At 40.8% G+C, this 15,900-nt stretch overlaps 1 protein-coding gene across 4 annotated transcripts in view; it reads right to left on the bottom strand.

Annotated features, from left to right (window-relative positions):
• Window positions 1-15,900, bottom strand: part of Mgat5 (mannosyl (alpha-1,6-)-glycoprotein beta-1,6-N-acetyl-glucosaminyltransferase) — a 372,666-nt gene that overhangs the window by 95,325 nt on the left and 261,441 nt on the right. For all 4 annotated transcript variants that reach the window (XM_013030834.1, XM_013030833.1, XM_013030831.1 and 1 more), the window contains exon 11: window positions 4,151-4,284. In XM_013030834.1, the coding sequence (XP_012886288.1) occupies window positions 4,151-4,284 (134 nt within the window). The remainder of the gene's footprint in view (window positions 1-4,150; window positions 4,285-15,900) is intronic.

Genomic DNA, 15,900 nt, shown 5'->3' with positions numbered 1-15,900 from the left:
AATCCTCTATAGGGTCAGCAAGGAAATAGTCCAAAGCAAAAACCAATTCAAGTTGAATCCCAGGTTTCCAAGACAAATCATTATTTAAGCTAGATCAAAGGGAGATTCACTTCTTAAGTAGTTACTGAATGCCAGGCAGTGTAGGTGGAACAAAACAGGTCCAATCCCCTACCGCTACTCCATATAGCTTATAGTATAGAAAGTAAAGAGAGACAGTGAAACAGAATGACAATGAACTGGATCATACTCCAAATAACTGGAGTCAGTTGTTTGTATGACATGGTGATCAAATTGCCCCAGAGAACAAGTGAAACAGAGGAAAGATTTTGCTGAAGGTTTCAGAGGGCTCAGTTCCTGCTTGTTTGGCCCCATATCCTTGAACAGATCATGGTAGTAAGAGGTTGTGGGCAACAAGCTTCTTTACCTCATGGCAGACAGAAGCAGAAAGATGAAGTGGCTGGAGACCAGGTTACTATAGCCTTCAAAAGCATGCCCCTGTCTACCCAGTGACCCACTTCTTCCAGCTAGACTCCTCCTCCTAAAATTTCCACTATCTCCCAAACTAGCACCACCAGCTTGGGACCAAGTGGTCAATGTATGGGGCATGTGGGGAATATTTCATATTCAAACCATAACAGAGAGGGAAAGTAACGTCTCGTTGACAGCAGCTATGGGACATGGAGGTCCCAGGGGCTCTGGCCTGGAAATCCTCTCAGACGAAGTGACAGGTGTGCAAGGGTAAGTGTGGCAATGGTGAGGAAACTAAAGATAGTAATAGTAGGTTCAGAGAAGGTATGTTTAGCTCCCTAAACCCACTACTGAGGCTGGATTTCATGATAAATGTAAGTTGTATGTTGAAAACAAAGCCATTGGAGACTGTGGGTAGAGGAGTAACAAGATCCAGTTCTTATTTTTTGAAAGATCACTCTGGCTTCTCACATATGATCAGAAAAGAGCAGGAGGCAGGGGAACTTTGCATTGTGTTTCTGGAAGTTCTTGTACCCTATCTCTCAGGCCTATAGGGAAAACATGTGCCATTGGATGGACTAGCTCACAACCACACAGTGAGATCTAGGACAAAAGCTGTTCTCCAAATTCAGGTGAGATTGGTTCACCTTGGTTGTTTTTAAGCAGGCTAAGGCTGCAGTTAAGCCAGGGCCTAGGATCTGGAGCCAGAAAATACTTTGAATTACTCTTCTTAAGGTCTATTTACTTTGTAGAACTGGCTGCAAAACTGTTGCTGACTTGGCCATCTATGTGGTAAGCAGCCAGGAACAACAGATTACCTGTCACTCTAGTATTTGCCTAGGGATCTTGCTGTACACTCAAGTCATTCATGGAGACCTTCCTTTTGGACTCTAAACACAAAACCGCCTTCCAGATTAATGGAGGAGGGACAGCTCAATCAAGCAAGTGGCAGCAAGGACTCCAGTTTCTAAGTGGTGAGGGTAGAGACTGGCTTTGGCTTTGCCAGTGCATATGTTACAAGTCCTTGGCCATGTCATCATTCCACTGTCTTAGCTCCTTCTTCATCTATAAGCCAGGATGGTTAAGGAGAATAACAGCTGCCTTCACTTTCTCAAAAGACACCAGCATGCATCCCCTTAAGCCATGGCTATCAACTGCTCCAAGAAGTGGAAGTAAATTTCTCCACCAACTTAAGCCCTCTCCTTGCCACAGTGCAGGGCCTGGAATACAGAGCCTAGCATATACTAGGGATCAAATCCAGGGCCTTTGCTATTGAGCCACACAGACTCCCCGGCTATTGTCCTCTGTTATTACCAGTGCATTAGTAGCTTTTGCTGAATGCCTAAGAGGTACCAGGCTCAAAGTGACCAGAATTTCACTGAAGTTACACTTCATTTCTTCCTGCATTGCTTATCTATCAACATTTCAACAACCCTGAAATGAGCTAAAAAGGTCTCTGCTGAACTCTGTGCCAGAGACCGCTGGCCAAACATGTCCTCTGAGAGATACAGGGTTTATGTAGGCCACTGAATAGTTCAGAGGTTAGCTAACTGCTCTGGAAAGGGCCAGATAGTAAATATTGTTGGCTCTGTAGGTCAGTCAGTCTTTGTCACAATTACTCAACTCTACAATTTTAGTGCAGCCATAGACCATGAATAGCCATGGCTGTGTGCCAATAAAATGCTATTTACGAAAACAGATAATAGACTAGATTTGGTCCATGGACTAGAGTTTGCCAACTGCTGATATAGATGAAAAATTGGAATCTGAGTATCTCTGGGCAGTTTTGTGTTTACCATGGACCTCCCCCCCACCCCCCCCGCCAAGTTAACCTCCACCAATTCCTACGGTGGCATCTCTAGTCTGGCATTAGTAATGATATGAACAATAGTTAATGATTTATTTAGATTTAATTTGTGTCAAACTCTATGCTAAGCAATGTACATATATTAACTCATTTAATCATCCCTGAAACCCTAGGATGAGCTCTATAAAAAAAAATGAAGCCAAGACAAGAAGCAGGAAGAGAAGCCTAAGTCTTGAGCTTTGAAAATGTTCTGGGTTGCTAAGCCACCTGGACAGGCAGGTGCCTGGATACACAGATCAGGACAGTGGACCACATGGTTCTTCTATTAACTCAGAGCCCAATGCTTATCAGAGGCATGCTCCTAGTTGGGGACCAGGCAGCAAGGAGGAGAAGGAACAAGACTGGCAAATGTGCCTATGGAAGTGGGGTGGGAACAGCAAGTCAGGCATTCGCGGTAGCAAAAAGTGACACAAGATCTGCCGGCCTGACAAGAGTGGCAGGAAGGCAAAGGTCAGGAAAAAGGAGAATTCCTTAGTCACTGATTGGTCAGTGAGGGCCACGCACTCTACAGAAGCATGAACTCCTCCCACTGTGCTACTGAAAGGCCACACAGCACATATGAATGACCTGCCTGGCTCCTGTGAGCAGGGGAGAGTCTTGGTCTCACTCTAGCTGGTCGAATAAGAACCTCAAGTTTAACAAGATCACAGGATCCACAGGAACTAATGAGGGGCGGCCTCCTCTGCATGGTAGTTTTTACCCATTTTATGGGTTAAACCCTTCATGTGCTGGTAAGTTGCTTAAGTCTGAACCACAGATTATGATTCCGGGGCTAGCATTGTTCTCCTGACAGGGTCAGAGCAAAGCCTCCAAGGTAACCACTTAGGCATGGATCATAATCTTAAGTGAACACTGCAGTGAGATCACAGATCTCATGAAATGATGGTCCTGCATCAACACCAATGCCCAGAAGGTTCACTTATGCTCAGGATCCTATTTGTTAAGAAATGTGGAAATTAAAGCAATACAACCAAACAAGTCTTCAATTAATCTTAATTTCCAGACATTTACTATGTGAGGACCAACTGACACTATTTCTAGGTTAGAATGTACATGGGTAGGTGGCTGAGTGAGGTCCCAAGTCAGTGTTATTTGTAACGTTTAGCAGTCATCTATTGGAAAACTCATAACTGATCAAAACATTTCAGAATATGAGCATGGACAGTTCAGCTTTGTCCATGTAGCAAAGGACAGAGTTACATGAGGAAGCACTGTGTCTTCATGAGTCAGGTTGTATACTAGGTTACCAAAGACAACTTCACCACATTCAGTTATGTACTGTGTATACACAAGAACACATTTTTAAAAGTCAAGCTTAAAAATGTCAGGCTAAAAGCAAACTATTTGGGAACTATGATCTCCCAAAATAACTCATTAAGAGACAATAAAAAATGTGTATGTCCAGTACAAACACAATTCTTTTTTTGTAGAATGTTTTGAATCCCCAGTGGGCTGAATCTATAAATATGGACACCCACAGGTATGGGGGGGCTCCTATCTAAGAGGTAAAAGAAACTGGTATGTCACTTCCAGAGACATACAGAGAGCCGAAGGGTTTCTGAAACCGCTGTAATGATGGACATGTTTAACAGGCTTGGTTAGATGCCCAAGAGCTGGAGCAAACAAACCCCTGAACATTCTTGTTTATGTATAAGCAGATCCCATTAAGCCCTGGGCACTTGGCTTGATTACTCCCTGGATCAAAGTTAAATTAAATTATCCAATAAGCTTCTTTTCAGAGAGCAAGGCATGCGCGCATGCACGCACACACACACATACACACACACACACACACACACACACGAGCTGACTCACCTTCCAGAAGCTATCCACTTTGCCATACACAAGGGACTGGTTCTGCCTTTTGATTTCATTAATATGGTGAATGTCACTGGAGTTCAGGTGCTGCTCGACCACAAACCCCAGAAAGCTGTTGTCTGGGGTGTGAGCTGATATAGAAAACAAAGGAAAGAGCTGTTAGGGTTCAATCAGCAAGCAATAGCAGCAATTATAGATTTATTACAAGCCATCTCTCATCATTATGTGTTTCCACCCTCATCTGAAAGGGGTATGGGATCATCCTCTCCCGCACACATCCCCGGCAAAATCTTCACATGCACACAGTTCTTGCCAGGACTGCATTACCCTGAACTAGATCCTATGCTTTTGAGGGGAAAAATCCATCGCTGCTTAGGACAAGGATGGTTTCCTGGTATACATGCCTTCTTTGACAAGGTGGGCTTTCTCTCAGTTGTCAGATATCCAGAAGGAACAAAGATAGCTGATCAGTTGCTCTAAACAGGGTGGAGTTCACACCATCTGATCTTACTCTAGCCATGTAAACCATCCAGTTGTGCAAAAAGGAGTTTGAGGTGGGGTAGGAAATTGAGTACTATCACCCCAAATTTTATGTTCTTTCAGAATTACTTGCTGATCAAGGGCAGACAGTCATGCACTGCATAATGACGTTTCAGTAACAATGCAAACAGTGGTCTTAAAAGACAATAGGGCCTATTGACATCCTAAACTTCTTGGTTTGTGGAAGTCCATCTTTCAATGTTTGCACAATGACAAAATGTCATAAGGTCAGGCTTTTAGAGGACACCTCCCTTAAGCAACACAGGATTGTGATTGAGGGGCTAACTTGAACAGGTGCATGGAATGCAAACAGAACATAAGGCAAAGTCTACTCTCTAAAAGTCACCACTCTCTAAAGCCAGCCACAACAGAGGATCCTTGTTTTTCTGGATTCTCCTTTACCATGGAGCCTGCAACTTCTCTATTTTAACACTTCACCAGCAAGAGATTGAATTCTATAGCTCCTCAAATATTTGCACCGTGAGCCAGTGGTTTGAAAAGGAGTTTCAGTAGGTACTGACAATTGATTTGCTCTCGATAAAGCAGAGCCCCTCTTCTCTGCCTTCATCCTGTCCGGACAAATCTGTTTAGAGACAGCTCAACAGAGACCACACACGACTAATATTAAATGAAGCAACTTCTCTGTTTGGTCTGACCTGAATAGGCTAGCTATAAATAACAGGAAACCAAATCCTCCTAGTAATTGAGCTAGTCTTGTGATTCAGTAATCTGCACGCTGCAACGTCAACCACATCCATTCACAGGTGGGTGGTTAACAAATAGGAAAGTGGGTTCCTTTGTTTAGTGGTGGTTTTCCTGGAACTAAAGAAACCTTTCCCAGGCACAAAGTCACGGAAGCTCTTTAAGCAGTGTGAGGTAGACAACACAGGCCTAGGAGTCAACACCCCAGCTTCATTTATTGTCGTCCTGCGCAGGGAGCAGCCAGAGGAAGAGGGATGCTGGCAAAAAGCCTGGAGCTATGGAGATGCTCAGCTTGCATAAATACTGTGCTGTCACCATCCAGTTTCCCAGGCCTTTGCCTAATGGGGGTGACAGAACCAGAGATAATAGGGTTGTGGCTGGGGAGTTGTGTTGGGTCTGGCCGATCTGTTATTTCATTTCTGTGTTTTTGAACAAGTGCCCAGAGGCAAGGGCAATGGCTGCAGTTGGCTGAGAAGTAAATTACTGAATAAATTCTACCGCCAACAAGAGGGATGGCGACTTCTTTTTCTTTCTGAGGAGCCCAAAAAGAGAGAGGATTGAAGAGGATGGGGCAGGAGAAGACAAGACTGTGTGCATGCTGAATGTCATTAGGTAGCTTACCATGTCTTTTAAAGATTTTTGTTACTTTGAAAAATTCTGAGCCAGAATCAAATCCTGTAGACTTTGTGAGCTTTTATTTTCTTCTTATTCTGAAAAATCAATGTGGTATCTAGTGCACTATTGTTGAGATATATGTTTCGGTGATTCAGTTATCTGTTCTTTGTGTGGACACTTTGTAAAGAAATGAAATAATGCAGTACGTAAGATATTTAACAGATCTTATTTCATTGTTAGACTACATTAAGGTGAAGTAAAAAAGTAAAACGTTTATTAGGTTTCTCAAAGAAAGAAAATACATATATAGAAATTTTCATGTCTAAGATTCCCCTTGGAACAGCTTGGTTGGTAAGGGGGTAGAAAAGAGTAAACAGTCTGTTCCAAACACTTGTGAGAAAATGCAGGTTCTGCTGCATTGTGACTATACTTTGATGTTACACCAACTTTTGACAGTATATGAAAAACAAGTTAGACTTCTAAGCTCCCCTTAAATTTTCATCCAAGTATGGGGGCGGGTGGTACCAAAGTGTTAACTAGCCCAAGGCCTCGCAATTACTAGATAGACACTTTATTACTTACGTTATACCCATTACCCCTTTCATTTTATTTTCCCAGAATTCTTCCACTGCTAGCCTGGACTGCGATCCTCCTACTTACACTTATACCTCCTTCATAGCTGGATGACAGGTACAAACCACCACACACAGTCATTTTTCTGAGTCAGGCTTGTGAACTCTTTGCTTGGGTTGACTTCGAACCACAAACCTGTCATGCACATACTTCCTATCTCATTGTGAAATGGTACCTTGATGAACCACCACCTCCATATGCATGAGGATCTCAAATGCTTACAAAAGGACACCCACACTTAATGAATCCAGGAATGCACACAAGTCTCACTCCTGTCTTTTTTTTTTTGAGATAAAGCTAAATTTGTCATTTTACATTAAACTTTATTCAGCACAAGGTTTCTCAAATATGACTTGCCCCTGCAAAGGATTTTTACGTAACCACAGGCCAGGTACGGCTTGGTTCCAAGGAGATCCAACATACAGTGGCCCTGCTTGTTAACAACTGTAGTGCCCTGGTCTCAACCTATGCCTTCCTTACATATCTTTTTTTTTTTCAAATTCTTTATTGTGATTGAGTGGTTACATAATTTCCCAAATTTCACACTATTATTGGATAGTGATGCTTAGTTAAAGTCACAAGCACTTTCTAACTTTCACGGGGCAAATTGTCTATCACACTTATGAGTTCTATGAGCTTTGCAATACAGTTATTTCTTCCACATTGGGTGATATGTACATTTCTTTTGTTTTGCACAGTGTCAGCTGTTCCCTCTTTCCCACTCATTCCCTCCATCACTGCCATTGAGTTGCTTAGTTCATTTTGATCAATGTCCAGTGCAGCTGATGGGTCCTGCTGTTGTATGTTTTTCCCTGATTCCCTCTAGTTCTGTGTCATCCTCCTGGTTTCCCTCTGGTGTGCACATATATACCATATATGTGATCAGCAGCATGGGGCTATTTAGTAGTGATTCAACCAGATGAGTGGAAGTCCTTTGTTTCTTAAGTCTTGTTAATTTTGTATATCACCTTACATTTTGGATTTAACATGCACTTAGCAGGGAGACCATGTGCCATTTGTCTCTTTGCTCTCGGCTTACCATGCTCAACATGATTTCTTCTAGCTCCATCCATTTCCCTGCAAATGCAATTATTTTGTCCTTTCTAATGGCTGCATAATATTCCATTGTGTATAGATACCACAATTTTTGGATCCATTCATCTGTGGTGGGACATCTGGGTTGTTTCCATATCCTGGCTATTGTGAATAGTGCTGCAATAAACATGGAGGTGCATGTGTCCTTGTATACTGGTTCCTATTGTTCAGGATAGATGCCTAGAAATGGTATGACTGGGTCATAAGGGAGGTCAATATTTAGCTTTCTGAGGACCCTCCAGACTGCTTTCCAAAGTGGTTGTATAAGTGTACATTCCCACCAGCAGTGTAATAGGGTTCCTCTTTCTCTGCATCCCCTCCAGCATTTGTCGTTGCATTCTGACTGGGGTAAGGTGGTATCTCAGGGTTGTCTTTATTTGCATTTCCTTCACAACCAGGGATGGTGAAAATTTCCTCATGTGTTTCTTTGCCATTTTTATTTCTTCTTCTGAGAAGTCTCTCTTTAGTTCCCTTGCCCATTTAGTAACTGGTTTGTTAGGTTTGGGAGGGATTAGTTTCTTGAGTTCCCTGTATATACTGGATATTAACCCCTTGTCTGATATATTTCTGGTAAATATTTTTTCCCAATTAGTTGGTTGTCTTTCTAGCTTTGTTGCTGTAGCTTTAGCTATGCAGAAACTTTTTATTTTAAGGTAGTCCCATTTGTCAAGTCTCTCTCCAATTTGTTGTGACCCTGGGACTCTGTTCAGGAAGTTCCTGCCTGTGCCTATAAATTCAAGTGTCTCTCCTGCAGTAGTTTCAGAGATTCAGGTTTGATGTTAAGATTTTTAATCCATTTTGAGTTGATGTTGGTGCATGGTGATAGGCTGAGGTCCACATTTAGTTTTCTGCATGTGGCCTCCCGGTTTTCCCAGCACCAGTAGTTGAATAGGCTGTTTCTTCCACTGTATGTCTTTGGCTCCTTTGTCAAATATCAGCTGACTGCAGGCATGTGGTTTTATTTCTGGATCTTCTATTCCATTGGTCTTCGGGTCTCTTTTTGTGCCAGTACCATGCTGTCTTTATTATGGCTCTATAGTAGAGTTTGAAGTCTGGCATTGAGATCCCTCCCATGTTGTCTTTTTTGCCTAGAATTATTTTGGCTATTCTAGGTCTTTTATTGTTCCATATGGATTTTTGGACTGTTTTCTGTGTTTCAGAAATGTACGTCATTGGATTTTAATAGGAATTGCATTGAATTTATATATACATTTTGACAGTATTGCCATTTTTACTATATTAAGTCTGTTTATCCAAGAGCATGGAAGGTCTTTCCATTTCTGGTATCTTCTGTAATTTCTTTAAGTTTTTATAGTTTTCATTAAATAGTTATTTTACATCTTTTGTTAGGTTAATTCCTAAATCTTTTTTTGGGGGGGTATTGTGAATGGGGTTGCTTCCTTTATTTCCCTCTCTGTGTGTACATTGTCAGTGTGCAGGAAGGCAACTGATTTTTGTGGGTTGATTTTGTATCCTTCTAAGAGTTTGGGGATAGAATTTTTGGGATCATGAAAGTATAGTATCATGTCATCTGCAAAAAAGGGATAGTTTAATTTCTTTCCCTATGCAGATCCCTTTAATGTCTTTTTCTTGCCTTATTGCTCTGGCTAAGGGTTCAGGACTATATTGAAGAGGAGTGGAGACAGTGGGCATCCTTGCTTTGTTCCTGATTTTAGGAGAATTGGTTGTAGGTTTTCCCCCATTAAGTATAATATTGGCTATTGGTCTGTCGTATATGGCTTTTATTGTTTTAAAGGAATGTTCTATCTATTCCTATTTTCTCCAGAACTTTTTAACATGAATGAATGTTGTATTTTATCAAAAGCCTTTTTGGCATATGTGGAGATAATCATGTGATTCTTGACCTTGGCTCTGTTGATGTGTTGGATTACATTTATTGATTTATGTATGTTAAACCATCCCTGCATCTCTGGGATGAAGCCTACCTGGTCATAGTGTATCATTTTTTTATGTGTTTCTGGATTTTGTTAGCTAGAATTTTGTTAAGGATCTTTGAATCTGTGTTCATCAAGGAGATTGGTCTGTAGTTCTCTTTTTTGGTTGGGTCTTTGCCTGGTTTGGGGATGAGTGTGATATTGGCATTGCAGAATGAGTTTGGGATAGCTCCCTCCTTCTCTGCTTCTCTGAAGAGCTTAGTACAGGTATTAGTTCTTCTTTAAAGGTCTTATAGAATTCCATTGTGAATCCATCTGGTCCTGGGCTTTTCCTTGTTGGAAGACTTCTGATTGCTTCCTGTATCTTGTCGTAAGATATTGGCTTATTTAATTGATTTCCTACTTGTTTGGGCAGTTTTGGGCTCAGTTTCTTTAAAAATGCATCCATTTCTGCTAGGTTTTCTTCCTTTAGAGAGTATAACTTTTGAAAACAGTTCTTTGTAATTGTTTGGAAATCTTGGGTATTTGTTGTGATTTTTCCCGTGGCATCCCTGATCTTGTTAATTTGGGTTTCCTCTCTTCTTAATCTTGCCAAAGGTCTATCAATTTTATTTATATTTTCAAAGAACCAGTTTTTTGTTTTATTAATTTTATTTATAATTTTCCTATTCTCTATCTCGTTAATTTCCGCTCTTAATTTGATTATTTGGCTTTGTCTAGTAACTTTAGGTTCCATTTTTTTCATGTTTTTCTAGCTGTTTTCATTGCAACATGAGATTATTTACTTGGTCTGTCTCTATTTTCTTGATGTGGGAACTAAGGGTGATAAATTTGCCCCTCAAGACCACTTTTGCTGTGTCCCACAGGTTTCTTTGTGATATGTCTTCATTTTCATTGAATTTGTATGACTTTCTAAATTTCTTCTCTAATTTCTTCTGTTACCCAGGTGTTGCTTAGAAGTGTGCTGTTAATTTCCATGTATTTGAGTAATTTCTGTGGTATGCTTTGTTATTGAGAACTAGGCTTGATTCCACTGTGGTCGGATAGGAGGATAGGATATAGGGGATTATGTCAATCCCCTTGTATTTGTTTAAGTTATTTGCATGAACTATGATATGGTCTATTTTGGAGAAAGTTCCATGAGCTGCTGGGAAGAATGTGTACTGTGTTGTTTTAGGGTGAAATACTCAGTAGATGTCAGTTAATTCCGCTTGAAGTATGGCCTCACTTAATTCGGTAGCTTCTTTGCCAATCCTCTGGTTGGTAGACCTGTCCTTTGGTGAGAGTGGGGTGTTAAAGTTACCTCGTATTATCATATTGGGATCTATTTTATTCTGAAAGTTTGAGAGTATTTGCTTAACATATTTGGGTGCTCCAATGTTTGCGGAGTATAAGATGATAACAGTAATATCCTCCTCTTGGATTGTTCCCTGTATTAATATGTAGTGTCCTTCCTGTCTTTTTGTACTGATTTTAATTTTGTCAGATATCAGGATAGTTACTCCTGCTTTCTTACTGGGGTCATTTGTTTGGTAGATCTTTCTCCAACTCTTCACTCTGAGTTTGTTTGTATGTTTGGCTGAGAGGTGGGTCTCCTGAAGGCAAGAGATGGATGCGTCATGTTTTCTGATGCCATCTGCAGTTCTTTTTGATTGGTGAATTAAGTCCCCTGATATTTAAGGTTATTATAGAGAGATGCATTGTGGTTCCTGTCATTCCCTGTTTTCCTAAGTTTTTCTTCTTTCCTTTCCCCCTGTGTTAACTAAGTTAGACTTCTATTAATACCTGTCTGGTGTGGGTCCCGTTCCTGGTTGCTTTCTTCAGTTGTGTTTCCCCTCTTAATATTCTTTGTAATGCTGGCTATTTTTGATGAATTCATTTAGTTTTTCTTTACTATTAAAATTTTTCATTTCTCCAGTGAATGTGAATGCTAGCTTTGCTGGGTATATTAGTCTGGGCTGGAAGTTATTGGTTCTCAGGGTTCGGATGGTACTTTCCCAGGGCTTTCTTGCATTCAGTGTCTGTGTGGAGAGATCTGCAGTGATTCTAATTCTTTTCCCATTGTAATATAGCTCCTTCTTTGTTTTTGCTGCATGCAAGATTGTTTCCTTTTGATTCAGATCTACCATTTTTACTATAATGTGTCTAGAAGTGTTTCTCCTCAGATCCTGCTTGTTAGGTGTTCTATATGCTTCTGTTATATAGGTAAGATGATCTTTTTTTAAGATGGGGGAAATTTTCACTGATAATCTTGTTGAATAAGTGTTGCATTCCCTTGCTTTGATATTCCTCACCTTCGTCCACTCCAGTTATATGAAGGTTAAATTTCTTGGCACTATCCGCTTACTCTTGGATTTCCCTTTGGCATAATTTAAGTGACTTTTCCATATTTGTGATGTTGTGGTTCAGTTGATGTATTCTGTCTTCTGTATCTGACATTCTACATTCCATTTCATTCACTCTGTTAATTATGGCTTCCATTGTGGTTTGCATGGAGGAAATGGATTCATTTATGGATTCAATGTTGGTTCTCAGAGTACTAATCTCACCTCTTAGTGAGGTATGTACTGCCTCTATTTTTGTGTGTACTTCCTGTTTGAGATCCTGCATCTCTTTCTCCTTATACACATCTTACAATGCAGAAAAAGTGACAAGTCCAGGCTGATGGTACTGAAGTGAACTTTTCATCCAGACCTCACCTCAGCCCAGGCTTTCTTTCTTGGTCTGCCTTAAGATGGGGATATTGATTTTACAAGGTAAATCAAAGAAATCTCATCACAAATGAAATGTAGAAAATTCTGTATGTTGAGTAATCAAGTCCATCTCAGGAGATAAGTGGGATCAAAAAAATAGCTGATATTTCTGATTTTATTCCAAGTCCTATGTTAAGGAAAACACTCCTATAAGATGTTTGTTCAGATAAGCAAAAAAGAATACTTAAAAACTGCACAAGATCACACATTAGGAAGGGACAATGCTGGAACCCAGAGTCAGAGGGGCTGGTCTTCGTAAGCCCCTCTAATATACAGTTAAAGTCCACACACTTTATATTCTGGGCTCTGAACTATGGGGTAAATCACATGAGATATGCAGAATGCACATGGTGACATAGAATACACATGGTATTCCCAACATTCTATGAGAAACTTCTGTGATAGGTATATGGGTCTAGGCTGCATTTCTTACAAACTACAACCTGGAGATTGACTAAACATTTACATGTACAATGACCTTCAAATAAGCCAAACTTGTGAAGAAAAGCACTGTTTTAAGCAATTTGGAAGCACTTTTATCAACTGAAACATTACACTGTACTTCACAAATATATAGCACGTAATATGTGCGCATAATATCTACATATTATGCACCCCTATTTTAAAAATGTATATTAATATGTATTTATACATTTTCTTTTTCTTTTTCTACTTACACAGTGGGCCACATTTTCTATTCCATGTACTATGCACAGCTTGCTACATATCTATAAATATGCATATATAAATATATAGATATAATACATTATAAAATATGATATATAATAATTATATATGATTAGATTCACTGGAATAATTCAGCCAATGGCAAAGATTTTAGAACATGCATTCTATAACCATGTTGAATACTAGGAACTGAATGATTACAACAGAGTTTCTACCCTTCAGGAGGTTACTAAGTTTATAGACAGGTGCTGGTGGCTCATGTCTACTTCAGAGACTGAGAACAGTAGGATCATAGTTAGAGACCAGCTTGTGTGGAAAGGTTCATGAGACCACTTTTCAACCCCCAGCTGTGTGCTGTGGTATGTTCCTGTCATCCTAAGCCACACAGGAAGCAGAGCTAAGATAACTGCAGTTCCAGGCCAGCCTGGACAGAAAAGTCTATGAGACTCCATCTTAATTTAGGAAAGAAGCAAGATGTGGTCATATGTGCTTGCCATTCTAACAATGAGAACAGTATAGGTAGATTGTGGTCCTTGCAGGAAGGAAGAGTACTGAAAAAACTAGTAAAAAAAAAGGGCTAAAAGTGTGTCTCACTTAGTCACTGTTAGCAAGTGTGAGATCCTGAGTACCAATACCTAGTAAATTAAATTAGCCTTTCTTTCAAATGCATCAATCCTAAAAGGCTGTTTTTCTTTCCTTCTTGGGGCTTGACCTCAAGGCCTGGGCACTGTCCTCAAGCTCTTTTGCTCAAGGCTCACGCTCGACCACTTTGAGCCACAGTGCCACTTCCAGTTTTCTGGTGGTTAATTGGAGATAAGAGTCTTACAGACTTTCCTGTCTGGGTAGGCTTTGAACCTCAGATCTCAGCCTCCTGAGTAGATAGGATTACAGGCATGAGCCACTGGACCCTGGCAAAGGGCTGTTTTTTTCTTTTTTTACCCCAAAGTTCCAACCCCTCTAGAATGTTGTATTATACCCATATCACTTGGTCATCAAGAGCAGCAGGCTCCCAGCCAGCTTGGCTCACTCCTCTGCCCTCTTAGCCAGCTGTCACCAAGTCCTGGGGACTTCATATCCAACAATTTCCTCCTGTCTCTAGCCTGCTTATATCAGTCCTAAGAGTTTTTTATTTTTTTTCAAGACTTCAGCAATAAGTTTTCATTCCCCTAAATATAAATACTTCTATTGGCTTTCCTGGTAACTGAAATACAACCTCAGTATAAAGTACTCCCCCCAGATAACAGAAAGACCAAAAAAAAAAAGAAGCTACTTAACAGTTGAAATAGCCTAAAAATATCCACAATTAGTGAGTTTTCCCCCCTAGGCTTATGGACCTTTTTTTTAAAAATAAAAATACTGACACTAAGAATGTATCCTATTATTGTAAATGCTCTTGTAAATGTCTTGTTCCCACTTACACAATGGATCACCGATATAGTTCCAGGTTCTAAGCACAACTCACCGACCTTGGAAAAGCAGCCTAATACTTCAGTCCTGCAGTGTGTGAGCTGATTCTGTTTCATGAGAATGCCAATACCCCACCACGCATTCCTCAACCCAAGCAGTTCTGCTCCTCCAAGTGGTGTCATGGGGCCAGTTTGGGCCCATGATTCTCTCCACATGTCAGGCCTGCAGGAATGAGCCCATAACATAGAGGACTATACCTGACCAAGCATGTGCTGAAAGACAGGTTCAAGACCCAGGTTCCATCACTGCGGTTTCTCAAAGACTAGTCAGAGCCACTCACCTGGCAGGATGGAAGTGAAGAGCTGTGACTGGTCCCCCATGTGCCAGTGTGAGGACACCTTCTCTGAGAATGGTAGCAATTAGAGCTGAGATGTAAAGATATCCTTCCTGGCATAGAGCCAGTGTTAATACCCAGAGACAAAACCCAACAAACCCCATCACTCAGCTAACTTGACAGACATCCAATCTAATACACTCTGAGACAGGAAGTTTAGGAAGTTTCAAGTTTACCACTGAAGCAGCCTCCGTGTACCTGTCACTCACTCCTTTCATCCCTTTCACACTGGTCCTAACTAACCCCAATCCACCCTCCATATTGCTAGACATTGTCAAAATACTGCTTTGAAAGAAAACTGTAATGAAGGCAATTTCCTGTGAAAAACTATCACGTCCTTCAGATGACACAGAGCCCCATGTAGCCCTCATTCCAATGTTGTTTCTGGCCAAGCCTCTAGTGTTACCTCTGCTCCAGGCTGACCTACTTGGGCTTTTCTATCTTTATCTTATCTCCTGGCTAGGATATGTCTGGCATGTCTATCAATTCTCCCTCCCTTGAAATCTCAGCTCACATCACCTCCTGATAGAGAGATTTCCTGACTCTCCAAGACGGATAAGCACCCCTCAGTGGCTCTCATAGACCATGAAGAGCTACAGCCCTTAGCCCATAGTAATGTCTCCCTGTCAAACTATATTATTTATGATCACTGAGCCATGTTTCCCTCGAGTACATAGCACAGTAGGAATGAAGTAAAGAGGTGCTCTATTACTTGAGCCACTCCCCCACACCATTTGTGTACTGGTTATCCTTGAGATAGGGTGTCACTTTCCGCTTCAGCTCTCATGGGCTGTGACCTTCCTATTTGTGTTTCCCTTTGTCCCTAGGATAAAAAGCACATGCCACCTCTCCCCCTATAGCTTGGGATGACATGCATGCAACATGCTTCCAATCATTTTTCAACTGCGATTTCCCTGATCATTGTCTCTCAAATAGCTGGGATTATAGGCTTGAGCCAGTGTGCTTGAACAAGTAAATATTTTTTGAATGCCAGACTAAATCCATGCTAAACACCTAATTAAATGC

Source organism: Dipodomys ordii, unplaced genomic scaffold, assembly GCF_000151885.1.
Source record: "Dipodomys ordii isolate 6190 unplaced genomic scaffold, Dord_2.0 Scaffold133, whole genome shotgun sequence".
Classification (NCBI taxonomy): Eukaryota; Metazoa; Chordata; class Mammalia; order Rodentia; family Heteromyidae; genus Dipodomys; species Dipodomys ordii.
This window is presented reverse-complemented; position numbering and strand designations above follow the sequence as displayed.